The sequence below is a fragment of the Semicossyphus pulcher genome, unplaced genomic scaffold (genome assembly GCF_022749685.1).
Source record: "Semicossyphus pulcher isolate SPU_LCO1_2020_fin unplaced genomic scaffold, fSemPul1.0.p SCAF_12, whole genome shotgun sequence".
Taxonomy (NCBI): domain Eukaryota; kingdom Metazoa; phylum Chordata; class Actinopteri; order Labriformes; family Labridae; genus Semicossyphus; species Semicossyphus pulcher.
The window spans coordinates 19,098,753-19,124,519 of record NW_027211626.1 but is presented as its reverse complement, the minus strand read 5'-3'; the positions used below and the strand labels follow the sequence as shown (position 1 = coordinate 19,124,519).

Genomic DNA, 25,767 nt, shown 5'->3' with positions numbered 1-25,767 from the left:
ACAAAGCGTGTTCGATAACTTACCTGAATAAGTCCACCTTCAGTCAGTGACCACATAAACTACACAAGGACTTAAATACATGTGGAAGTATGTCTGTAGACCTGGTGTGTGAAAAAATTTGACTGCCCCTTTGTGTGTGTTTGTATGAAAGCCATCTGTGTGTATGTGTGTCTGTTTCTCTTGGACTCCCTCCCTCTGAAGTGTGTTTGTGCGTGTGTGAGTGTGCGGTGTGTATTAACTGTTTCCTCTCTCCTCTGCTGTGCAAACTGAAGGTGAAGGGGGAATGGGTAAGTTCTTGCCCCCGCCCAGTGTTGTGCCTCCACCAATCCCAAGCCAGCACCCATTTGAGCTCTTGCTGTCATTGGTTCATCTCATGTCATCTCCGTGTTCATTCATTTACCTGTGGATGAATGTCTTTGGCTTAGTCGTTGTAATCACATCTTGCTCATGTTGTTTTGCTTGTGCTGTTTTCACAGTTATAAAGAAACGTTGTGGATGAGTTAAACTGTGTGCGTAACGCTATTCAATGTGACAGTCAGAATAATAAAGGCTAATTCACCTCAGGCTGCAGCCACACTTATAAGGTTTTCTTTTAAAACCCCTTAACGTCTTCACTACTCCAATGTTTACCTGCTACTGACCTTCTAAAATGAAAACACTGTTGACCCCAGCTTTACAGTAGACAATCTTCTTCCTGTTTACACCACACACACATGTCTGGTGTATGTAAATGGACAGGTGATATACGTTTTAGGCGTGTTATCAGAGGAGGAGATTATTCATGAACAGTGCTAAAATGTAAGGACTAAGGTTGTTGTATTTTTTATTATTTTAAAAGGCCAGTTTAAAATAGGACACAACCTCACGCTGTGTGTGTGCTGCAGGTGTGGCCGCTAAAAGTAAACACTCGCGGCACATCCCTTCCTTGAACTATCCGTTTGTGTAAGCACAGCGTTAAGCAGCACCAGAACGAGGTGCTGCTGTTACTCTCACTTATAATCCACCCCGCGTAACTGAGCCTCGATCATCCCGCCGACATAATCTGTGACGTCAGCAGCTCCGTTGCGAGGTAGCTTAAATAAGTGACAGTATCCCCGCTAACAGCGTCACCTCGTCCCTGTGCTGGTTAACGCTGGAACTACATAAACAGACCGTTCACGGAGCGGACATGCGATTTAATTTTAGTGGTCACACCTGCAGCACACACAGCCTGAGGTTGTGTGTGCCCACAGAAGGCAGGAGACATGATTTTTGGTTTAATTGACTGTCACAGGGCTGATCACGCTGATTTAACATACATTTGACCATCATCAAGGATGGTTGATGACATACCATGTTAATAACACAACTGCAGCCCACAAGTCTGTTAGTATTTGTTTTCTAAAGAACGTGTTGCTCCACCTGAACTCTCTTTCATGCAGGTGTCAGAGTGTGAATCAAGAGTGATACAAGTAGGAGGGGTTTTGTTTTACTATAAGTAAATCGAGTTAAGTCCCAAATAATAAAAAGTGTGATTGTTAATTGTTTATATAAACATGAAAACACACTGCGTTTATCTGCTATAATTTCCTGTATTTTTAATATTGCAGAACAAAAAGATATCGCAATGTATGTTTTTTTCCAATATCGTTCAGCCCTACTTTAAAATGAAGATGTATAAGTGTGGACGTAGCCTCAGGCTGCTTTGCGGAAAATATTAAACATATTTTTGTTACCATTATTTTCTCCCTCAATAAACTCTTACATCAGTTAGATAAGACAGCTCAGCTGGCTGTTTTTAAATACATTACATCCCAGGACCCGGTCACTCGCCACTCTCAGTTGGCCTTTAACACATTGACTGTGCCCTTGCTACATTTTATAACAAAAGGACATAATGGACAACTTTGTGGGCTAAAAGAAATAAAAATTCATGTTCTTTCATTTAATAGAGGAGTGTACAGCAGCAGGTTAATCATCAAGTTATTTATAGAAGTTGAATTATTGAGTTAGACAGCTTGTTATTTAAACTGAGCCTTGTTGGCATGATAGAAACAAGACACCCACTAGAACCAGACCACGACATTAATCATCTACTAATTTGTTAATTCTACCTCCTGGATTTCAACTCTGAACAGCTGCTGCTGCTGCTGCTGATGTTTACACCACTGCTCTGTTCTGCCATGACTCTGACCACAAACACACATTGACTTTATCTTAACCCCGCCCCTCTGCTCTCATAGGTGGATGAATCTCAAACAGGGGAACCCGGTTGGCTGGGAGGAGAGCTCAGGGGGCGAACTGGTTGGTTTCCAGCCAATTACGCGGAACGCATTCCCGACAGCGAAGCGCCGGTCAGCCTTCGTGCAACCGCTTCAGTCACACCCCCCTCAGCTCAGCAGCCAATGTCCACACCTCCCCCAGCGCCCGGACACACTTCCTCCTCCACATCCTCCGCCAACAGCAACTGGGCCGATTTTAGCACCACGTAAGTCCTGCTTGTGTCCATAGTAACAGAACCAGAACTAACACGATTCATTCATGATGTTGTTGCTGTTCCAATTAAACTATTTTCTCCATTTTTAAACACATAGTTTTCTACCACATTTCTGTTTGTAAAGTATGTGTCATCTCGATGCGTATATTTCCAGTTGGCCCTCCAACACAGCCAGTCAGTCGGACAGCGAGGGATGGGACGCATGGCCGACCTCTTCAGCCAGTCAGAACCCCTCGCTCAGCGTTCCCTCAGCACAGCTACGACAACGCTCCGCCTTCACACCTGCTACAATGACGACAGGCTCCTCTCCCTCTCCTGTGCTCGGACAGGTAGGAACACAAAGAAAATGTTATCCGTATTTAACAGGAGCAAAGGTGGATTAACATCTGAATTAAATGGTGATAATGACCTTTATTCTCTGTCTGTCAGGGGGAGAAGGTGGAGGGTCTTCAGGCTCAGGCTTTGTATCCTTGGAGGGCGAAGAAGGACAACCACCTCAACTTCAACAAAAACGAGGTACATGAGCATTCTCCCAGATAGATGTACATCATAATATTTAAACTTTTATCTGCGTCAGTCAAATTATATTTTTGTTTAACTGAATAAAACTTAGAGCATAATTTTTATTTGTCATGCAGATAATAACCGTATTGGAGCAGCAGGACATGTGGTGGTTAGGGGAGCTGCAGACCGGACAGAGAGGCTGGTTCCCCAAAAGTTACGTTAAGCTCATCTCCGCCACCATGACGGCCCCTGTTGCTATCGCAGCACGCAGCAAAAACACTAGGTATGTTACGTCATTAATAATTGGGTATGTTAGTCTTGAGTTTTTAGTGGTTGGGTCTGTCCAATGGGAAATACTATCACCCAAAGTTTACTGACAAAACTTAAAAACAAGATAATACTACTTTTATTACTAAATTAATGTTTGAAAATTGCACAAATGTATTTTATCTCCAGTTTAAGGTTTTTTTCCTTCCTTGTCTCTTGTAGTGAGTCTGGAGCATCAGACAGCCCACCCAATGGAAAACGCCCCTCCCCTTCCCCAACGAAACCCTCTGATTCTGGAGAAGGTAACATTCGCAAACATGTAAATACACATTCTTATAAGAAGTCGAATGATCATTATCATTGAGTCCGTCCACATGCATCTTCGCAGAGTACTTAGCTATGTACACCTACGAGAGCAGCGAACAGGGGGACCTCAGTTTCCAGCAAGGAGATGTCGTCATGGTGACCAGGAAAGAAGGGGATTGGTGGACGGGCATGGTCGGGGGAAAGATGGGAGTCTTCCCTTCCAATTATGTGAAACCACGAGACTCGGCCTCAGAGGTGAGATGAGGATGGAGAAAAACCGTGGGTGTGTCTTTGATGTGTTTACACAATAAGAGAAATTTTTATAATGATTGTTTATTTAAAGTTTGTCTCTGTTTGTAGGCTCTGGGACCAGCAGGGAAGACCGGCAGCCTGGGAAAGAAACCAGGTGAGATTTCAGTTACTCTATAAGGCTGCTTTATTACAACAGCTGAAGTATTCTATGTAGTTTTTAGCATTTTTTACAAGTGATACAGTCTTGATTCTGTCAAATTAAAAGGCAATAGTTGTTTGACTAAAACTCAAACTGAATGATCTAAAAAAAAACTACAGATTCCAGGAGCAGAAGAACTCACTAACCACAGCTTCTTCCTCTTATTCTTCTTCTTCCTGTCTGTCCCTCCATCAGAGATCGCTCAGGTGATCGCCCCCTATAGTGCTACAGGAGCAGAGCAGCTGACGTTGGCTCCAGGACAGCTCATCCTCATTAGAAAAAAGAACCCAGGGGGCTGGTGGGAGGGAGAGCTCCAGGTACGCCAGCACAAACACCAGTATATGCAAAAAGTGTTCTTCAAGTTAACCTTGCAAAACAAGAATGTATGATAAGAATAATAATAATGACTTTGCAGAAGGACATTTACTTGATATTAAAAATATTAGTTAAGGGCTTTTTTGCCTTGACTTTATAAATATCTGATAGTTATATATGTTGGGATTTGATTATGTAGCAATATTGACCTTTATATTGCATGTCATATTTACTTTTGGGAATATAAAGTAAATTATTTGAGTTGAGAGGATTTTTGCATCACGTGAGAACATGTCCACTCTTTGACTAACAACATGATACGTTCTGATTGGTTCAGGCCCGGGGGAAAAAGCGCCAGATAGGCTGGTTTCCAGCAAACTATGTGAAGCTTCTCAGCCCCAGCACCAGCAAAACAACGCCCACGGAGCCCACCCCTCCTAAACTGGCTCCTGCCAGCACAGGTACGCTCACACTCACACAGGTGCTCTCACAAATGTATTAGAGTTTGAGTTCATTTCTTTTTGTCCCGTGTAAACGTACTGTTTGCCGTCTTGGCTCACTCATCCTTTGTGTACATGAACAAATCCATCCAGACCATCAATTCCATGTGTTAGAGCAGCTCGTAGCAAGTCACTATGGTACAGCACCAACTTGTAATACATGTACAATGAGTTTAATGTCCTGTGGCTACTTCCACGATGGACATTTTATGTGAAAGGAGCTATAAAACAGTGATGAGTGCTTTAACTTATTTTCAGTTTATTTCTCCTCTTTTGTAGGAGGCTTATATGAGAGACAGGACTTAACTCCTAGTTCTCTCTGTTTGATAAGTGCATTTGTTCACATTGAAGTCTTCTTGTTTTCTGATTCACTTTTGTTACAGCATTTTTCTGTTAATAAAAACTCATCAATTCCTACATCTGTTTCAAATTAAAAGCCCTCAAGTGTTAAAGTGGATAGAATCCTTTCATTTCTTAACAAGGCTTTTATTGTGAAACATTTTTGTGTTGAGCTACTACCACTGTTTCCATGTAGCGACTGCCCATTTAATGTTTTTGCAAAATACTCTTTTGCTCAGACACTCACAGTCTACATCCCCTAATTGTTTCATACTTGTTCTTTACCATGTATTTTAAATGATAGAATCTTTAAATGAATGAATGAGGAAGAAGCCAACAGAAACCTTTACACTGAAAATGTGACGACCTGTCCATCATGTGTGTCTCTGGCCCTGAAGCCGTGTGTCAGGTGATCGGCATGTACGACTACGTGGCCCAGAACGACGACGAGCTGGCCTTCCTGAAGGGTCAGGTGATCACGGTGCTCAACAAGGACGACTGTGATTGGTGGAAAGGAGAGCTCAACGGGAGGGAGGGTCTGTTTCCTAGCAACTACGTCAAACTCACCACAGATACAGACCCGAGCACGCAGTGTGAGTACTCGCAAACACTCATACATGATCTCACGTGAAACACAGAACACGCACACAATCTACTCAAATTAACAAATTAACATCCTGTCAATGCAAAGAGAAAGTAACGTAACACTCACAGACACAGTGAAAACGATCTCTCACTACACACATACACACACACACACCCCAGAGCCAGGTGTGGAGATGCTGTCCCTCTCTCAGTGTTTGACCCTGGATTGGTTTTGACCTTTGACCTTTCACCTTGACACTCCTTTGGGCCTCTTTGATAACCTCCCAGTCATGCAACACCTCTGGGTGGTGTTTGTGTGTGTCTGTATGGTGTGTATGTGCATGCTTGTGTGTGTGTATTTGCTCGCATTAGTGTAAAAGTGTTTCCTCCTCTTCCTGCATGTTTCCCTTCAGCATGATCCACCATAGACTTAGAGTTTGTAGAGCTGAGCGATGACACACCAATAATAAACATGGACTGTTTTAACTAATACCACAACTCAGCCAAAATGTGACTAATATAAATTAATATTAAAATTCTAATGCAGACAAACAAGGTTGATAAGTTTGGCAAATATTAATATTATTGTGGAAAATGGGTTGGAAATGGGTGATGATGTTAGGACCCGACCAGGTCATTCTTTAATGAAATTAATTATACTTCTTGTTTCACATGTATAAAGAGTTTATATTTTTTTGAAGACGAAAATTATCCACAGGAAAAAAACAAAACTTTAATGTCAGCCGTATCGTCCAGGTCGCAACAAACCATTTACGTTTTAAGGTGTTAAAAGTTAATCAGTGACAAATAAAGGGAAACATCGAAGACATTCTGGAGACTTTTTGCAACCATAAAAACTGTATGTGGTTTCCTCATTTGGCAATGGGGCACATTACTGTCCATAATCAACCGATCATTTCAATTATAAGGTATTATATATTTGTCCTAAGTGAAACTCTTAGTGAACACAACGTGACATGTTTTTAAAGTTCAGTAGCCTGGGTAATGCACGTAAAAAGGCTGCTATACGAGCATGTATAAAACAAATAAAAATCCTTGCATAAAAACTATTAATCAGTATCAATTCCATAGTTTTGAGAATCAATATATTATCTTAAAACGTATTATTCTGATACTTAATTGTACAGAGGAGCAATTCTCCCCTGGATAAAGCCTGTCAGTCAAAGCTGGTGTTCTCTGTAATCGATAGAAGCAATAATATTAAAATTAGCGCCATTTTATACATACAACTTTTTTTTAGCATATTTTTATCAAATACAGCAAGTTAGCACAGTGACTGGTGAAGTTAAGAGCTGCAGACTTTATTTCATACGTAGATAAAAAGTTGAAAATAAAAATAAATATATTTAAAATGGACTAGAACTGTAGCAGCTTATATTAGCTCAATGCAGTAAAAAGGCATTTGCTTACAAACAGACCAATAGGAAAAGAAATTGCAACACAAATATGCCAAAATATAAAGTATTCTAATGGTATTTATAGTCTAAATGATGACCACATATATACAATTTGGTTTAGTTAGCAAACACGATGACTGTCTGCAGCTCCAAGCTCAATCACACCACCTGCTGTCAGCCGTGTTGCTCGCTCTACATCCTCTATTTCTATGCCAGGTTAGACCACACCTCCACACTCTCTGTCTTGCTGCACGCTCCACCCACCTAGCACCCGATTGGTTGTTGTTGTTGTTGTTTTGTTTAGTTGTTTTTGTTGATGTTGTTGTTGTCGTCCTCTCTCTAGGATCATATCATTACCCAGAACCCCCCTCTCCTCAAAGCCCTCAAAGAGACCCACTAGGCCACTCAACCAATGGGACAGCAGCAAGAGGTCACATGACCCGGAAATGGCGACTCTCCACCAATAGAAGCCAGAGAGAGAGAGAGAGAGAGAGAGACAGACAGACAGACAGACTGTAACGTTTTAACGCCCAGTGGTGGCGAGAACTCTGTCTATGTATGGCTCTGACTCTCCAAACAGCACTGTTCAACAGGAGGGAGATCAATAGTCAGGACTCCTCTCCTCTCTCCTTTCTCCTCTTCTTCTCCTCCTTCTTTTTCTTCTTCTCCTGTTTATCAGTCGGAAAAGGTGTTTAGATAAGAAGGAAAGGAAGACAGGAGGAGATTGAGGAGAGCAAAAGAGGAGACAAGACTATTGAGCTCCTTTCTCCCAGATTGGACTGATGAACATGTTTTACCTGGATCACAGTGAAACACACACACACACAAACACATACATTAACATACACACGTACACAGCCCTATCGTAGCGTGGTGAAGTGGATAGTGGGTCATTTTGTGGCTTTATGGGAGATCCTGTCATTAGAATCAGTAGCTCAGCTCATCCCCGCTCCTTCCTGTTTTTATTAAAGTTTTATTTTTTTAACCCGGCTCCCATTGGTTCAGCAGCTTCATTCACCTGTCAGTCAAAAGCGCTGGCTCCACCCCCTTCCCCCCCTCCACTAACCGACTCCCCTCCCACAGCTTCACAGAAAAGACCCACTATCTGCTGGAGGACAAGTCTCAATGTAATAAAGTCTCCTCTCCTCTCCTCTCCTCTCCTCACCTCTCCTCACCTCTCCTCTCCTCAATGCCAAAGACTCCTCCTCCCTTCTTTCCTTTCCTCTTCTTCCCCCCCTTTCAAAAGGAGACAAAGTAACGGAGAGGAGAGGAGGCATTATTGAGATGCGTCCCAGAGCAGTTGAGTGCTAAGTTTCAACCCAGGATGCTGCTCCCTTCTATGATTTACCAGTTCAGTTCCTCGTCTTCTCCTGTGTTTCTCTGCTAGTGAAGGAAACAAGGAGGCATAGAAGTGAGCGAGCAGCTGGAATTGGGACTCAGCCTGTAGCTCAGGGCTTAAAATAGAAAGCCATGCTGTATCTGCTTAGCTTACTAGCTAACCAAATGACACACACACACACACACATACACACACACACAATGCAACATGGTACAGTTTGGAGTATGCACATGACCTTGAACAGTGTGAACACATTACACACACACGCACATATGTATATCTCACACTCAAACACAGTTACAGTGTTTTTCTCGGTAGTTTAACATTCTGAATATGTATTAACTTTAAATGATCCGTTTTATGTTCTGTTGTTGTTATTTTTGTTTACATGTTTATTGTTTTGTCTGTTGCTATGATGATCAGAAGCTGTCACACTGTTGAGGGCCAAACCCAGGATGAAACATGACACGCAGACAGATTTGGTACTAAAGGTGTAGGGGTGGAATGATTTTTCATGCTGTTGTCGGATCTTTAAATCATTCCAGGGTAAAGACTAGTTTGACAAGTTGGGATATTTGCTTACTTGGTGAGAGTTGAATGAGAAAATACATACCACTTTCTTGTCCATCAGTTGTGTGTGAGGCTAGAGCCAGGAGGTTATTAGCATACCTTAGCATGAAACTGCAAGCACCTAGAAATGGCTAGCCCTAGCATGGACTTCAAGGCCTCTAAAGTCAGCCTCTAACTCCCTGTGAGACTCCAACTTGTCGATTTGACTTTTTTTTGTGCATGGGTTGTTATTTTGGAGCTGTGTGTCCAGTTTTAATGCTAACATAAGCTAATCAACGTCTTGCTCTAGCTCCATGACCGACAGATATGAGAGTGGTGTGGACTTTATCATCTAACAGATAGTAAGAAAAATAGGCGAGAAAATACGTCAGCTCAGCTGTTTTTAGCTGTTGCTAAATTTCCAATAATAGTGATATTTTTTACTAAATTTGAGCCTTAGCGCTTTAGTTAAGTGAATGAATCATTCCAGTTAAAAACGTGGGTTGACATTTTGGGATATTTGCTTATTTTGACAAGAGTCAAATAAGAAAATTACTAACACTCTCATGTCTGTCTGCTGATTAAGACACAGAGTCATGAGATGATTAGCTTAGCTTAGCATAAATGTTTAAGCAAAGGCTTGTATGACTCTGTCTAGAGCTTTATATAAGCCTAAAACACCTTTAAAGCTTAGAATAAAAAATACCCTATAGCTAGGGTATTTTTCATTCTCTGTATGGCAGGAGAGTGGTATTGACTTCCTACATCGACAATCCGTAAGAAAGCAAATTAGCAAATTTCCAAATGAGAAATTGTCTGCTGTTTTATGTTGTTCCTCAATTTCACAAAGTAGTGATATTTTTAAGTGTTATTTAGCTTTACCTCCTTGAATTTTCCACACTGTAATGCACCTTTTTGAAAGTATTTCTAGCCCACCATACTTCATGCACAAAATAGCAGATTTTAAGTTTTGTTTCCCTCTACACTGCAGACCTCCTGCATCAAACCATGCACAATCATTTCACCCCTACAAGATATTAAGAAATACGGGACCCTGCTCTTGAGTCACTCACTGTAGCTGTATTAAACAACCAGCTCCGTTACTGTCAGTTCTAAAAGCTGTTTGAAGCTGCAGTTTTCAAATCATAAACTTAAGTAGCCAAGTAGAACCAGGAGCACATCTTGTTCAGAGTCCGTTAAAGTCACATTTTTTATCATGTCATATGTTTCCCAGGTCTGGTCCGAGGGACAGGGACAGACGAACTTACTAATAGAGAAACAGACGTCCTCAGAAAAACACTTTAAATACTTTAAATAATGCACATTACCAGTAACTGTGGGGATACATACCTCCAATGCTTTTTCCATTCACCTCATATACAGTATGTGAAGCTCAAATGTTGATGATATTGGACTGTCGTGTTCCAGGTTTGAAAAACGAACAAACGTCTTATTAGAAGTCAAAACAACATTTTGATAACTCATTAACTACTGTAAGCGTTAGCTGTTATGCTAAACCACTTGCTAGATAACATTACTGTTCAATGTTATACAACAGGGAAGGCATGAAGTCCTAGCTAACTGTAATGTAAGCTAGCTAACAGTAACATAGCCAGAAGTAGGTTCAAGCCTAATATTAGCTGTTGTGACTTAGCTGTCGGTAACTAGTGAAATATAAATGTGTTGTTTTACGTTAACATTCAACCAATTCTTAGCTAACATGACTGCCTATTAGTAACCAACAGGAAATGCAATAGCAAAGGCTAATGGTAATGTAAACTAGCTATACGTAACATAGCAAGAAATACTGTAGGTCCAAGGCTAATATTAGCTGTTGTGATTTAGCGGTCGGTATCTAGTGAATTCTAAAATATGTTGTTATGTAAGTATTCATCCACTTCTTAGCTACTATAGGAACATAGGTAATGCAAGAATTCCAAGCTAGCAGTAATGTAGCCAAAAATTGGTTGAATGCTAACGTTAGCTGTGCTAATTTAGCTGTTGCTTCCCTAGTAAGTTATTAAATCTGTTATTTTACTTTGAAGGCCTGATGTTCCTCAACGGTTACTATCAATAGATTAGTGGTTAAATAGATTTCTACGTTTATATCATTTGCAAACCTGCATCACAACAGTGCGATATTTTAACAGCATTTTGGCTAACCTCGCTGAGAACACTGCAAAAAATGGCCGCCGTGTGAATACAGTGAACTTCACATTTACAAAACCGCCCTTCTCTTTGTTCCCATAGCAACAGACTAGTATTATAGTGGTTGCCATATCAGATTTGTGTTTTTGTTTTGTTTTTCCAGATGACAGTATTGTGATTTTAATGTTTACCCTCAGAAACACAAACAATGATTAAAATGATTATTGAATCTACGCAACTTTTTATACAACAAGCAATAGAGTTGTTACTATTATTATTATTATTATGATAATTATTAACCTGCTTGGATCCCATTGGCTCCTCAAGTGTGTCAGTATTGGAGGTGAAGTCTCTGATTGGTTGATGAGTTAAAAGCCATCGGTTCTTAAACAAACAGAGGCTAGAGGCATAAAGTTGGGTGTTTAGGGTCCCCACAGGAAATGAATATGGGCGGGTTTTCAGCAGTTTTTGTTACTTTTTGAACCGATGGTGGCGACTTCAAACTCAGAGGAAGTATTTTAGGTTAGAACAAAGAGCCACCTAGACCAGAGCCATGCTTCAGCCAGCAGGATAAACATTACACTTCCTAATAATCACTGTTACCACATGCTAACGCTAACATTTGCAGCCATTTTGCCCGTTAGCATTAATTTTAAATCACGTTTACTACAAACATCTGTGTCTTTTACAGTTTTTAACAGAACACACACGCTGTGTCCTCTCTGATCTGAAGCGTGGCTCTGCTCTAGTCTGGTGTGTTTAAAAAATAAAAGCTCTGTATGATCTATACTTAATCTAATGAATGGTAATGGTTGGTGCTTTATATGGATATAAACTGCAACTCTAATGAATGGATGAATGGATTAACAGCCAGGCCAAATGTAAGTAGACTGCACTTGGTGTCAATGCGTGCATGCATGGATGAATGAGTGAGTGAGTTTTATGTTCATGAGTGGTCAGACGGAAATGCAAAGGAATGAAAAAGGATACTTGAATGAATGAATGAAATGTACAGAATGTTAGCATAGCATTGGTAGTAAAAATGTCCTGAGGTTTTATTGGTGGTGATTTTGTTGAAGCGGTGAATCTGACTGGTCCTGATGATTAAACGCTCTGAGACAGACTGCGGTTGACTGGCCTCCTTACTCTCTCATACACACGCACACGCACACACAGTCACTCAGGAAGCTTCCTGTTAAACTGCCATTTGTAATTGAAACATTGAATTTTACACATAAAGGTTGTTATAACAGGTTTTAAAACAATATTTTTGGAAATCCTCTACAATCCAATTATAATATACATTTTCACTTCATTATATACAGAACAAGATTATAAACATAACACTCCTTTTTTTAATATTTTCTGAACTGAAACAAAATTTATGTGGCCCACGATCTTTGGCATTGTCTTTTGCAGTAAAAATGCACACTTTAGAGTGGCCTTCTGTTGTGTTCAGCCTGAGGAACACCTGTTATAAACATGCTGTTAATCTTGCGAACTATAACAGATAATTTTGATAAAATTGTTATAAAATTTTAGACAAATGAGCCTTTTGTTTGTCTAAAAAAGTCATAGATCTTTGGTCGCAACTTCTGAAGAATGTGCAAAAGCTGAAGTGTTGCATTCGTTTTTTGTTTCAAACATGTATAAAGTTTGTTATATAACTCGGAAGGCTGCATTATCCATATATGAAGACCCCATCAGACACTACATACAATGTGACAGTGGTCTTTTGCAATGATGAACCCCCTGAGAAAATAACCCCCAGCTCTGCAGCTGTTATCAGCGAAAAGGCTGCGTAAACATACAAGTTCATAACAACACAACAGAAGCCAAGCCCGATTACATCTTTGTTTAATGTTGGTGCTAAGAAATTGAAATGGGATTTTTGTAATTCAAAACCTCGTACATATTAGTCACTTGAACCCCAAAATATATAAAAAATAAATAATGATGCTAAATATCTTAAATACTCGACCATCTGCAGACAAGACAGAGGCCATTTAGGAAGCTTCCTCCTTTAGGTAAACATAACAAGGACCACTGTCGTAAATATAAACCTTTAAACCTTTAGTCAAAAGACTTCTGACAGACAATAAGACAGTGTGCGACTGTAGTCCCTCTTCCTGTTTGTTGATCTCAGGTATGTATGTGGTTGGACATAAGTTAATACAGGTATAAAAGGTTACTTTTTATTTACTATTTCCATGTATGAGGATGTTTGATTGACAGCTGCATGTGTCTGTATGTGTGATGTTTGTATTTCAGGGTGCGCTGACCTCCACCTGCTGGACATGCTGAGTCCCATGGAGAGGAAGAGGCAGGGATACATCCACGAGCTGATCGTCACCGAGGAGAACTACGTCAACGACCTGCAGCTTGTTACAGAGGTAAACACACACACACTTACACAAGTAGGATTTGAGGAAGAAAAAAAGATGTTCTAGTTAAAATGGAATCATGATACCTGGGTAATACCTGTGCTTCATTATAACTGGTGAAAGTTGCACTAACTTTTTTGCATTTGTGTGTGTGTGTGTGTGTGTGTGTGTGTTCAGATCTTCCACAAACCTCTGCTGGAGTGTGAGCTGCTGACGGAGAAGGAAGTGGCCATGATCTTCGTCAACTGGAAGGAGCTCATCATGTGCAACATCAAACTGCTCAAGTAAAGACAAATAGACACTGAACACATATCAGTATCATCAGTGTGGGAAAGGTTACTTTTAAAATGTACTAGATTGCTGTTTACTAGTTAGCCTGTGACAAATGTTTTAAACAGGGCAATGAAGCTGAAAAGTCCTGAAACATAAACAAGCTAGGTGACCTTGAGTGCCATGAAAGGCGCCTTTAAATAAAATGTATTATTATTAAATTATACTGTACTCTTAGAGCTCATTTCTGATTCCACAAAGAAAATAATATAAATTTTAATAACTGAAAGGTGTTTCTGTCTAACGACATGGCCATCTACCATGGGTTGGTCAGATGATCGCATCCAGGGAAGACTCAGGTTGCCTAGAGCATCGTGCATTTATTTGATTTGCATATAAGCGACTGTACCAATTCAATTTTACCCAATACTGCTGAATTAATGGGGCCTGTCGAGACGAGAGAAGTACGACACAAGACTGCTAAGTAACAACATTTGCAAAACTGCAGTTCCTAGAATAGCCACTTGAGGCTGTTCCAAGGCGATCAATCCCCATAGATCCCCATGTTAATATGCCCAACTTTACAGCAGAAATAAACATGTTTACAGCATGGTACAAAAAATGGTTTGGTCTCTTTAGCTATTTTTTCTTCTATTAAAACTCAACTAGAGATGACCTTTTATACAACTTACCCGTAAATCCATCAAAACAGTGGTCCACTAACCAGTGGGTGATGTTACAGTGGCTACATCCACTTCTGATATACAGTCTGTGTCTGTGTCTTTCAGCAACAACATTTTTATCAGTAACTGTAATTAGAATACATATTATTCCTCATAGCTTGGATTATAATTACATTATATTGTAATTGATTTACATATAGCCGTCACATGTTTACAAGCAAACAGTGGATTTCACATTAAATGAAAACTTTTGCGTCTGATAAAAACTGCAAACCACACACTGAAAATAAACTGTCACTGACTTTCATTTGAATTTAAAGATAACATTATCCTGATTGAAGTTTTGCCTTGCAAAGCCTGGCTGCTTTGAATGATGACTGTAGCTGGAATAAACCTGTATCCTATTTTCATTCCTCACTGCCCAACCTGAATTGAGAACTGCTTTTAAAATTGACAGAAAAGTCAGTGAGGTTTGGTACTAAGCTTTCAAATACGGTAAAATAGGTGTCAGGTCAACAGGTGAACATCTTCATGTAAGCAGACCAACCTCCTCATCATGCCCCTCTCTCCCCTTGCAGGGCTCTGAGAGTGAGGAAGAAGATGTCAGGTGATCGGATGCCGGTGAAGATGATTGGTGACATCCTGACCAATCAGCTGCCACACATGCAGCCATACATCAGGTTCTGACCGTCATCTATTAATCCCATCTGTTATCAGACAGGAAGTGTGTTTTTAAACACCCCGAGTGTCAGGTGAATGTTTTCTTATCTTGAGATACATTTTTGTGTTTAGATTCTGTTCATGTCAACTGAACGGAGCCACGCTGATTCAGCAGAAAACCGACGACAATCCGGAGATCAAAGACTTTCTGAAGGTATAAATTACACACATAGCATTTTACCCTTAATGTAGGGAAGGGTTAACCCTGGTACAGTATTTTTTGAAATCTGTAATCACCAGTAAATCTTTTCAAATCTGATTTAACACAATTTTTCTCCTGCCTTCTCTCTGTATCAGAGGTTAGCCATGGATCCCAGGTGTAAGGGGATGCCTCTGTCCAGCTTCCTGCTCAAACCCATGCAGAGAGTCACACGCTACCCACTCATTATCAAGAACGTATGTACAACAAACACACACCAAACCTTCCCCATTCACATGAAAAAGTTTTAAGGACTTTTAATCATTTCAAAATGCACAATTAACGCTGTCTTATTTCCTTTTTTCTGCTTCTGACTGCAGATCTTAGAAAACACTCCAGAGTCCCATCCAGACCACAGCCACCTGAAAGCTGCTCTGGAGAAAGCCGAGGAACTCTGCTCACAGGTGACCCACACTCACACACACACACACACACACGGTCACAACATTTTTCATATGTGATATCTGCATTTCCATCTTAAAATTCAGTTAATGTCAGGTCAAGTCATACAACTTATGAAAACACACACATCTGACTATAAACTGACTGAATAAGTGTGTGTGTTTTAGGTGAATGAAGGCGTCAGGGAGAAGGAGAACTCAGATCGTCTGGAGTGGATTCAGGCTCACGTCCAGTGTGAAGGCCTGTCTGAGGTAACTGCAGCACACACACACACACACACACACACACACACACACACACACAAAAGCAAAATCAACCTTCATACAAACATGCAGATGGAAAGTGTTTCCCAAAGTAAACACTCATTTAAACAGATCCACAAATAAAAAATGACCTGTCTTTCCAAACTTTATTAGCATTGTGTACTTCACACCAGCTACACGCTCAAAATATAAACATTGACCTTGGTCGTTCCTCCAGTTTAATTAATTAAAACCCTGCGGAGTGAGTACGAAGTCCTCTATTATGTTCTCGTTGGCTGCACCTATGCAGAAAGCAGATTGTAACTTTACAGGCATTACTTTAAATGAAACATTATGAGAAAAGAAGTTTGGTGCCATGATTTGATCTGAGCTCATCTGACAACTTAATCATAATAAATCATGAAAAATCCAGAAAACAGTGAGCTCATTATCATGAGCATAGGGTTGGTTGAGTGACTTTACACACTCTTATTCATGCTTAGAAACAAAAACCAAGAACACACTCAGCCAAATATTTAAACATTAATTAATCATAAATCTTAGTCAGACAAATGATGCATCTGAAGGTGTCACTTTGTGATAATCGTCTCTCCGCCTCTCTCCTTCAGCAACTGGTGTTTAACTCGGTCACAAACTGTCTGGGTCCCAGGAAGTTCCTCCACAGCGGGAAGCTGTTCAAAGCAAAGAGCAGCAAGGAGCTCTACGGCTTCCTGTTCAACGACTTCCTGCTGCTGACACAGGTGAGCTCGCAGTCCCTCTGTCCGTCCAACTGACTGTCAGGGTTGGATTATGTACAATCATAAAATCACTTTTGCTTCACTTGCTTCACTTGCTTCTGTCTCTCTGTCCGTCTCACAGGTGACCAAACCTCTGGGCTTTTCGGGCTCTGACAAAGTCTTTTCTTCAAAAACACACCTGCAATACCGCATGTACAAGACGGTAAGGCAACACACACGTCAATACACAGATGTTAATTTGTACTTGCACTCTACTGCTGTTTCAACAGGGTCAGATCCAAAGTAAAAGTGTTACTTTTGCAGGAGGTTAAAATGTATTAGAAAATGACAAGACGAGAGAAGCTGCATTTTCACTCTGATCCATGTTTTTTCTCTTTCACACATTTAAGCTTTAAGTCTAATTGGGTACTTATAAACCATGGCCCTATTTTGGGGTCTAAATGACTTCTAAGTACAAACACTTTTGTAAAATGAATTGTCTGGCAGCAGCAGGAGCCTGGGACTCAAGGGTCTGGGACCCATGAGAAAATTATAACTGATGAGTACTAATTAAGTAGAAGCATATACTGTTGCATTGTTCGGACCTGTTTTTATATTTTGCATTGTTTTGTATTTAATATTTTATGCCTGTCATAATGCTCGGTTTTTAACTGTGTGAAGCACTTTGAATTAGGGATGCACGATATTATCGGCACGTTATCGGTATCGGCCAACACGTCGATATCTGTCGATATAATTAACCGATAAAATAATGGGCTGCTGCATACTTGATTAAATGCCCGACCTCGGCGCAATGTCCCCGACGCGAAGAAGACCTGCGTGGCGCAGCGTGATGACGTCACGTGTGTCTACCTGCAGCATGAGAGAGTTGGAAGCCAAAATGTCCGTGGTGTGGAAGTTTTTCAAAGTGTCAAAAAGATAGCAAAACTGCTATTTGCAACGACTGCTCAGCTTCGGTGGTGCGAGGAGGAGCTAAGGCAAAGTCTTTCAACACTACAAACTTGATTAACCATCTCAAGACCCGTCACCCCGACCGTTGTAACAAATGTGATAAGAGTATCACCATTATACTGTACGCTAATTCCAATACAGAAGAGAGTTGGTGATCTCTGCAATTAGGTGTGCGGGAAAAAAATGTCGGTATCGGTAATCGGCTAAATGAGTTGTAAAATATCGGCATATCAGATATCGGCAAAAAATCTAATATCGTGTATCCCTACTTTGAATTGGTCTTTTTATGAATGGTGCTTTATAAATAAACTTGCTTTGCCCTTAAAATGCTGAAGACTTTGTAAAACTGCAGATATGTACATGTATTTGCAGTGAAGTAGACGGTTTGAAGAGATGGGCTTCTAGTAAATGTGTCTCATAGTAACGGAGCGTTCTCGTCTCTTTCAGCCTATTTTCCTGAATGAAGTGTTAGTGAAGCTGCCAACAGACCCGTCAGGAGACGAACCTCTGTTCCATATCTCCCACATAGACAGAGTTTACACACTCCGAGCTGAGAGCATCAATGAAAGGTACGTGGTGGAAGACCTATTCAGATCCTTTAATTAAGTAAGAGCACCATGATAACTGTGTAGACATATTTTTTAAGTCCTGCATTCAAAACTTTGTGTAAGTAAAAGTTCTGCTTAGTGTGATGTTTTTGGATTCATATTACTGCTGCATTAATGTTATGCTGCTGCATTTAAGAGATGTACTTTTTAAGGTTGAGATCATTGTTATTCAAGAAAGTTTCTTTGCAACTATATTCTGACCCAAGTCAAGTCAAAGTACTGGAATCCCCCTCCTCTGGTGCTTTAATAAATGCACCAAGCATCATTTCACTGCTGAGTACATGATTACATTTTGAAAACAGATTTTAAGGACTTCAATTAGATTTTTACAACTTTACTTTACTTTGGCTTGATGTATCACCTCTGGTCTCAACATGTCTTTATTATCTTTTAATAAGCCTGTGCTTATTATTTGTGTGTGTTCTTGCAGGACGGCGTGGGTTCAGAAAATAAAAGCAGCTTCAGAACTCTTTATAGAGACAGAGAAGAAGAAGAGAGAGAAAGCTTATCTAGGTACCTCTGCTTTTCTTTCTTCCATCATGAATGACTTGTGAACAGTTATACATTTAAATAGTCAAACTCATTACCTACTTCATTACCAAACTTTGACGTGCTCAATAACAAGAATTAATTCCTCTGTGTATCAGTGCGGTCTCAGAGGGCCACAGGTATCGGTAGACTAATGGTCAACATTGTGGAGGGAATCGAGCTCAAACCCTGTCGCTCTCATGGTACGTACAAACTCCTGTTACTGAAGTTTGAAAAAAAGTTAACATTTATCTTGTTTTATTTTGATCCGGCACTTTCTTTAGTTTAAAAATCACCAGAATTAGGTTTATTGGAAAGAACACTTTCTCATACAAGGAATATGAAAGAGAAAAAGTAAATAACATATGAGCTAATACTATGCAATATGTGATTTAATAACAAGTTTCACCATTAACCCAATATTAATGATATATCTGTGTTTCTGCATAATACGACATGAACTATGAAAGAGTAGTTGTTCCCGCTTTAGCCGGCGTACAATTGAATTCGGGAGAATCTCATAATTGCAACATAAAAATAGCTTGTTAGCGCTATTAGCATCTCTCTTTTTAGCAACCCTGTTTCACCCAGCTTTGGGCCAGTGAGGCCGGTTTATTATGATGTTGAATGGTATGTTTTTTATATTTACCATAAATAGAAATACGGTTTGTTTTCACCTTTAGTTTAACATTGACTCTGATGAGGAAATGAAATGTGGTAGAAGAAGTTGTTTCTTTTCTTTCAGAGAACAGAGGTTATATATGCAGTGTAGAGTAATACCTGTTTGTCTGTGTTTGCAGGAAAAAGTAACCCATACTGTGAGGTAACCATGGGTTCACAGTGCCATATCACAAAAACATTACAGGTAGGACTTCAGTGTTTATAACTCTGTTTTTTAGAGATTAAAGAGAGACCCAGAGGGATTATATATCCAGTCTGGCCTGGGAACACCTCAGAATCCCCCAGGATCTATCTAATAATAACAATCTAACAATCTGATAATGTTTTATTATGTGGTAAGCATAAAGATCTACAGTTTAAGATATTTAAATATGACCTAACTCTAACAAAAAAAACAATGTATTGTAATTACTTCAATATGTGGAGCAGACCATTCATTAAGCTGCTTCTCCTATCTGTTGTCTCTCTGTAGGATACTTTGAATCCGAAGTGGAACTCCAATTGTCAGTTTTTTATAAAGGACCTTGAACAGGACGTCCTCTGTGTCACTGTGTTTGAACGAGACCAGTTCTCACCTGACGGTCAGTGAACACACCGCCTGTTCTCCATCTGGGATAAATGGCTTTCTTTTAGATTTTCATCACGCTCTCTTTACTTCCTCTCTTTCTCCCCCAGACTTCCTGGGCAGGACAGAGATCCGGTTGGCTGAAATAAAGAAGGACCAGGGCTCCAAAGGACCAATCACGAAGCGGTTGCTGCTCCACGAGGTTCCCACGGGAGAGATCGTCGTCAGGCTGGACCTCCAGCTGTTTGAAGAACCTTAAAACCCGGATGGGAGCGTGCTGGACTGGGTTGGACCAAAAAGGAAGAGAGGAGATCAGATTTGGACTCGACAGTTGGGCTGGATTAGACTGGACTGGTCTGGATTCGGGCTAGTTTAGTTTGTTAGTGCTTAGTTTATGTTGAAGGAGGGCGGTACATTCATCTGAGGTGATGCATCAGTTTACCTCAGTTTTCTGAAGGGAAAAAAATGATATTTAGAAAATTAGGAACAGCTAGGTCTCCATAGATAATGAATACAATCCTACAATTTGATGTACATCAATGCATTCAGTCTGTCTTCTCCTTTAGTTCTCATGCTAGTCAGTAAACATACATGAATTTTCCTCCTTCCAAACAGAATTGTTTGAAATCAAATAAGAGGTTATTATCTCAGTTCAGAATACATATCAAATTTAAAGGGCCAGTTCGCCGACTTTCAACCTCAGTCCTATCATGCTCTTATGGGGAGCTAATGTCATCATATTATCCGCTTCTCCAGTGGGCCCTGGAAAACCTCCTCCAGACAATGTAAAATGTGTCATCTGGCGCGGGGAGCTAGCTAAACTACACGTCCTCAGTCTAGGACGCCCGCCATCGTCAGGTTTGAAATTTTGCAATGCACGCTGGGTGTTGTAGGAATGTAGAATGGGTGAAACCACGAGCTGTTTGTACAACTTTCTCCACAGCTATGGCACCAATTTCAAATATTATTGCTTCTATCGATTACAGAGAACACCAGCTTTGACTGACAGTGGCTTTTTCCAGGGGCGAACTGCTCCTTTAAGTTATTATTATGCTACCTAAATCAGGATTTCTGCAGGTTCTAATACATCAAATGTTCCAGGTTAAATTGCCTTTGATGTTTTCATCTTGAATTTAATTTAAATGGTCTTAAAATGTAGCAGTCTTCTCTTCTGTACTGTGATGGAAGATGTAAAAGACACCCTCCAACAAGCACTTCTTAGCGTGGACATCACTGTGCTAACAGGTTAGCCAGCATATCATCAATGATCTTACTATGACAAGAAAAGAAAATCAAAGTCCCGTTTCCAGTCCAGTCCGGTCTGCTTCCTTCCTCCTTCAGCCTGGTCCACATCAGTATTTTAGTCCAGTCTGGTTCAGTTTAATCAACACTTGTCCTCTTGGAGATCAGAGCCGGGTCTTTACTGTTTCCTCCTCTTCTGCTTCATCAAACAGTCTCACAGACACTCCAGTGACAATCCCAGCCCTCATCTTAGTCCCACCGAACCCAAACCCCTGTGTGTGTGCGTGTGTGTGTGTGTAAGGGAGAGTGTGTAAGTGATTGTGTGTCTATAAGAACGTGTGAGAGAGCGAGACAAGCAGCTGGTGTGAATGTCTGTTTGTGTATGTGTCCAGGTGGACAGGCTGATTAAAGGTACTATTTCTTTTATTTTTTACGTCAAGTCTTACACTCCCTGTCAGAGTCTTAAGGTCAAGCGTTGAGGTTCTGTGCACCTAAAGGGGCTTTTTGAATTTGTGCTCTGTTTTGACCTTCACTGAACACTTGTCACATTATCTCAGAAAGTGCTACATATGTACAGGTTCAATGAGAAATGCTAACGATGCTAATAAGCTGAAGATAAAAAAGGATTTTAATCCAGTATATGACAGGTGTCCAGTGAAAAAACATTACAGACGTGTCAAGATGTCCCTTTCACATGTATCAATAATAACAATGCTGATAATAATATGGCTGAAACATGGACGCCCAGGGAACAGGTGTGACAGCTAATTTTACTGTAAAGAGGAATGTCTTAATTTTAATATTATTTTGATGTTGGACGCACACGGGGGTCGTAGTTGTAGGTGATTTTTGCCACACATCTAACCTCTGTCGTCACGTTGCTGCCGTGTGGAGCTGTCTCAGTGGCTGTCACTATGCAGGGGACGCCAACCCTCAAAGAATCAGGAGGCCCCAAGCTGGAAAGGGCCTCTCAAACACGCTAGGTACTACATACATGTACTTTAGAACACACGCTAACCCATGAGGCAGCTCAGTGTAGAGATAATTGTACCGTGCTTCGGCACACCCAGCACTTTTAAAACACACACTGTCGCTGATATTAAAGCCGGGCAGCGGACGACTTAACTGATGCTCTGATAGCGGCCATTTTGAATAGTCAAGGCAGGAAACTTGATAGTATTAAAGGGTATTATTCTTTATTCACTTATTACGTTGATGTTTAAAAATGGCAAACAAATATATAATTTCTTTTTTTAATGACTTAGTAGTTTCCCAAAAAGCCAGGCACTTTAACTTTAAGCAAACGTAACTGGAACAGAATTAAATAGACAATTGGTGCTCTAGTGATTATTTCAAGCAGCAGTATGGTGTACATGAATTAAGTCACAATTGACACACAAGTGTGCGTGTGTTTTTAATAGATTTGGACAACATTGGTGCGCTATATGCGCAGAAGATTGAGATGAGGCTTTATACACAAACAACACTTGTAAGTCGGATTAATTTGTTGTTGGTTTTAGCCTTTTTTGTGAGTTTTGTTGAGAACGAGAAAATATGATCTCACCAGTCCTCTCCTTTTAAGCTAGTTTTTGGTTAAGAGCATCAAACTTCAGATTGACATTACAGGTGTCATAATTAATTGATATCCGAGAACAAAAGGTAAAACTTATGCCTAAAGTTAGCAAAAAATTAGCTAGCTAGTTAGCTACAACCTGCTAAAGTTTTGACCTTGGCAGCTTATAATAGGTCCCAATATTTTATGTTTTTAAACAACTAAGTTGTTCTCCTTCCAGTTTAAAGGATCTCACATTTTTGTATTTGGAAGGGAGGTATTGAAAAGATACCAAATGTTTGTTTTTAGCTTTTTAAGCTTCATCTTGAGTTCTGTGCCTTCACATGGAGTAGTGATAAACACTGACTTTTTTATTTATATTTCTTTGAGCGCGCTTTCTTTTCTAATGTCACTCAATTTTTAAGCATATCAATAATGTGATTTATTTTGTCGAATTTACAAACTCAGGAGTTTCTTTGAAGGCAGCATGAATCGTCTTTCCTGACTTGAGTATTCAAAATGGCCGCTGCATTAGACAGTTGGACAGATAATGTTGTTCACGCAGCAGAGTTGTAGATATGTTCACTAGCTAGCAAATTGGCCAGGTGGTAAAAAGTAGTAGTAGTTAGTCATTTTAATTTAATGAAAAGGTTACTGAATTTTCACTGAGACGGCCAATAGATACCTTAGTGACCAGCCACTGTCCAATCAGACGTCAGCGAGGCTCAGCCAGGTGCAGCAGCTTGACTGTGGACGAAGGTGTGAACGAATGTTTGTGACTCCGCAGACTGAAGCTGATGATGATGATAATAATGAATGATTATAATGAATTTGTCTAACATCCCTATACTGTTCTCCAGACCCCCCTCCCCCCTCCACGCTGTACTGAAACTAACCTAATCCAGTTTGAACCCGTTCTTACTGTTCCAGGTTGTGTATAATACTACTGCTATCTGAGAGTTAATATATGAGCGCGACGGGGGCGATAGAGACAGCCTGCTGTTAATTATCACTGTAGAAGATGATGTACGTTGTTGTCTTTCAATGTTCAGAATAAACTTCCGTTGGACCAAGACTGCAGCTGTTGTCGGTTTCTTTAGCAAATAATACATTCCAAGCATAGACTGTATATTAGCTGTTGACGTAGCCATGGTGACGTCAATCCTTGAAGCTGGACATTTTGGCCACTCCCATTTCGTTTTTTGGGGGACAGGAGTGACCATATTTGGACAAGCGGTGGAAAACCCAGAGGTAAAGTGTAGCGAGAAGCTAGTTAGCTAACATGAAGCCTTGAAGTGAGCTAATGGCACCCATCTGTTCCTCAAATCAGCCACTCCTTAAATTATGCATGACTTTAAGCCCTAATATAATAAAAAACATACAAGTTATAGGGATCCACAGCCCGTCATGTCGTCATGCATCAAGAATTGAGCTATACAGACCAATACCTGAAAAATATGGTAATTTAATATTGGGGTATATGGGGACTGACTCACATTTGGAGCCAGCCTCAAGTGGCCATTTATGGAATTGCAGTTTTGGCATTTATGTTCATGTTTCAGCCCCGGAAGTTACAGCGAGTAAGGGCCCCAAAAATAAATCATGTTGGATTAAAGGAATAAATGATTGAGAAAAATTACATAGGGTTTTTTTTTATATCTAGTATTCCAACAATTTGTATATGCCAACTTCTGCCTACTTTATTTTATAGTCATTTTGTATGTTTTAGTAGCCGAATGCAGAAACAAACCAAGAAGCTGGTCTCCTGTTTCCATCTCTTCTTCTGATTCTGAAAAGATGCACGATCCAGGGTCACATTTGACTGACATGGCATGTGAACCCTGCAGGACACCATGGCTAAAAATGAGGCTCACTCAGGCTGCATCGAGCCACAGCAGCTTGCGTCAAGCTATAAACTTAGAAATGGCTACAGTGGTTTTGTTATCATACTCTTGTTCCAGCCTTTTTGTACAAACAGTCCCTCCTGCCACGATGAAATGCACAACGTGGGGTAAAGTTTTCAGAGCAGAGAGTAACTCCAGCTCTGTGTTGTGTTTGCACATGCAATGAAAGGGGGCGTTGTCTTTACTTGCACTACGCTCCGTCAATTGACACTAATTTAGCCACGTAAAAACCCGGAATTCCAGCCAGCGTCTCCATCAAAATAAGAGCTTCTCAAATAGAGTGATACAATATTTGGCTCTGAATTGTATTAGTAGCAGTAGAAAGCAAAATAAACTTGGAAAAGTGGTTGGCACAAATCCACAACATGACTTTAATCATTAATCTTCTAATTTGGGAAATATCTATGTACATTATAACATAGATATTAATAAATAAGGTCTTAAGCTTGAATTTGCCGCTGCTTTGAATATTTAAACATGAATAATGCCAAAGAAATATGGCAGAATAAATACTGCAATTGTTTTGCAATGTAGCCTATTTGAAAAATCCGGTTGTAACCAAAGAATAATTGAGATGTATTACCTTTTACAGTTTATAATAGCCATTATTAATAGATATGTCTTTCTGGGAGTTTCTTTGAATTATTAGTATAAACTATTATCAATGTTAATTTTCACTTAAATTCACGTTATACTTCTTCTTAGGATAGGTTGTTTTTGTTATTGTTAGGGCTTTTATTTTGGTAATCGTCACCGGAAGCGTGTTATTCTTCTGTTATACTTGATAACAGTGTTTAGGGGCTTTAACTAGAGCGCTTTATGTAACTGAAATGCTTTAAAAAGGGGACAGCTCTGTAAACTAAATGAATGTAAGCTAGCTA

The 25,767-nt window shown here is 40.1% G+C and overlaps 1 protein-coding gene across 1 annotated transcript in view; it reads left to right on the top strand.

Annotated features, from left to right (window-relative positions):
* The window catches only part of itsn1 (intersectin 1 (SH3 domain protein)), a 53,050-nt gene extending 28,993 nt beyond the window's left edge, over positions 1-24,057 (top strand). The window contains exons 21-45 of the mRNA XM_069659208.1: positions 2,223-2,467; positions 2,631-2,805; positions 2,906-2,992; positions 3,115-3,263; positions 3,470-3,549; positions 3,636-3,808; positions 3,914-3,959; positions 4,200-4,321; positions 4,657-4,780; positions 5,557-5,751; positions 13,469-13,590; positions 13,759-13,865; positions 15,113-15,214; positions 15,327-15,408; positions 15,552-15,650; positions 15,774-15,857; positions 16,023-16,106; positions 16,727-16,858; positions 16,977-17,057; positions 18,254-18,375; positions 18,845-18,927; positions 19,062-19,145; positions 19,743-19,807; positions 20,096-20,204; positions 20,299-24,057. Of these exons, the coding sequence (XP_069515309.1) occupies positions 2,223-2,467; positions 2,631-2,805; positions 2,906-2,992; positions 3,115-3,263; positions 3,470-3,549; positions 3,636-3,808; positions 3,914-3,959; positions 4,200-4,321; positions 4,657-4,780; positions 5,557-5,751; positions 13,469-13,590; positions 13,759-13,865; positions 15,113-15,214; positions 15,327-15,408; positions 15,552-15,650; positions 15,774-15,857; positions 16,023-16,106; positions 16,727-16,858; positions 16,977-17,057; positions 18,254-18,375; positions 18,845-18,927; positions 19,062-19,145; positions 19,743-19,807; positions 20,096-20,204; positions 20,299-20,447 (2,901 nt within the window). The 3' untranslated portion in view covers positions 20,448-24,057. The remainder of the gene's footprint in view (positions 1-2,222; positions 2,468-2,630; positions 2,806-2,905; positions 2,993-3,114; positions 3,264-3,469; positions 3,550-3,635; positions 3,809-3,913; positions 3,960-4,199; positions 4,322-4,656; positions 4,781-5,556; positions 5,752-13,468; positions 13,591-13,758; positions 13,866-15,112; positions 15,215-15,326; positions 15,409-15,551; positions 15,651-15,773; positions 15,858-16,022; positions 16,107-16,726; positions 16,859-16,976; positions 17,058-18,253; positions 18,376-18,844; positions 18,928-19,061; positions 19,146-19,742; positions 19,808-20,095; positions 20,205-20,298) is intronic.
* Positions 24,058-25,767: the final 1,710 nt, after the last annotated feature.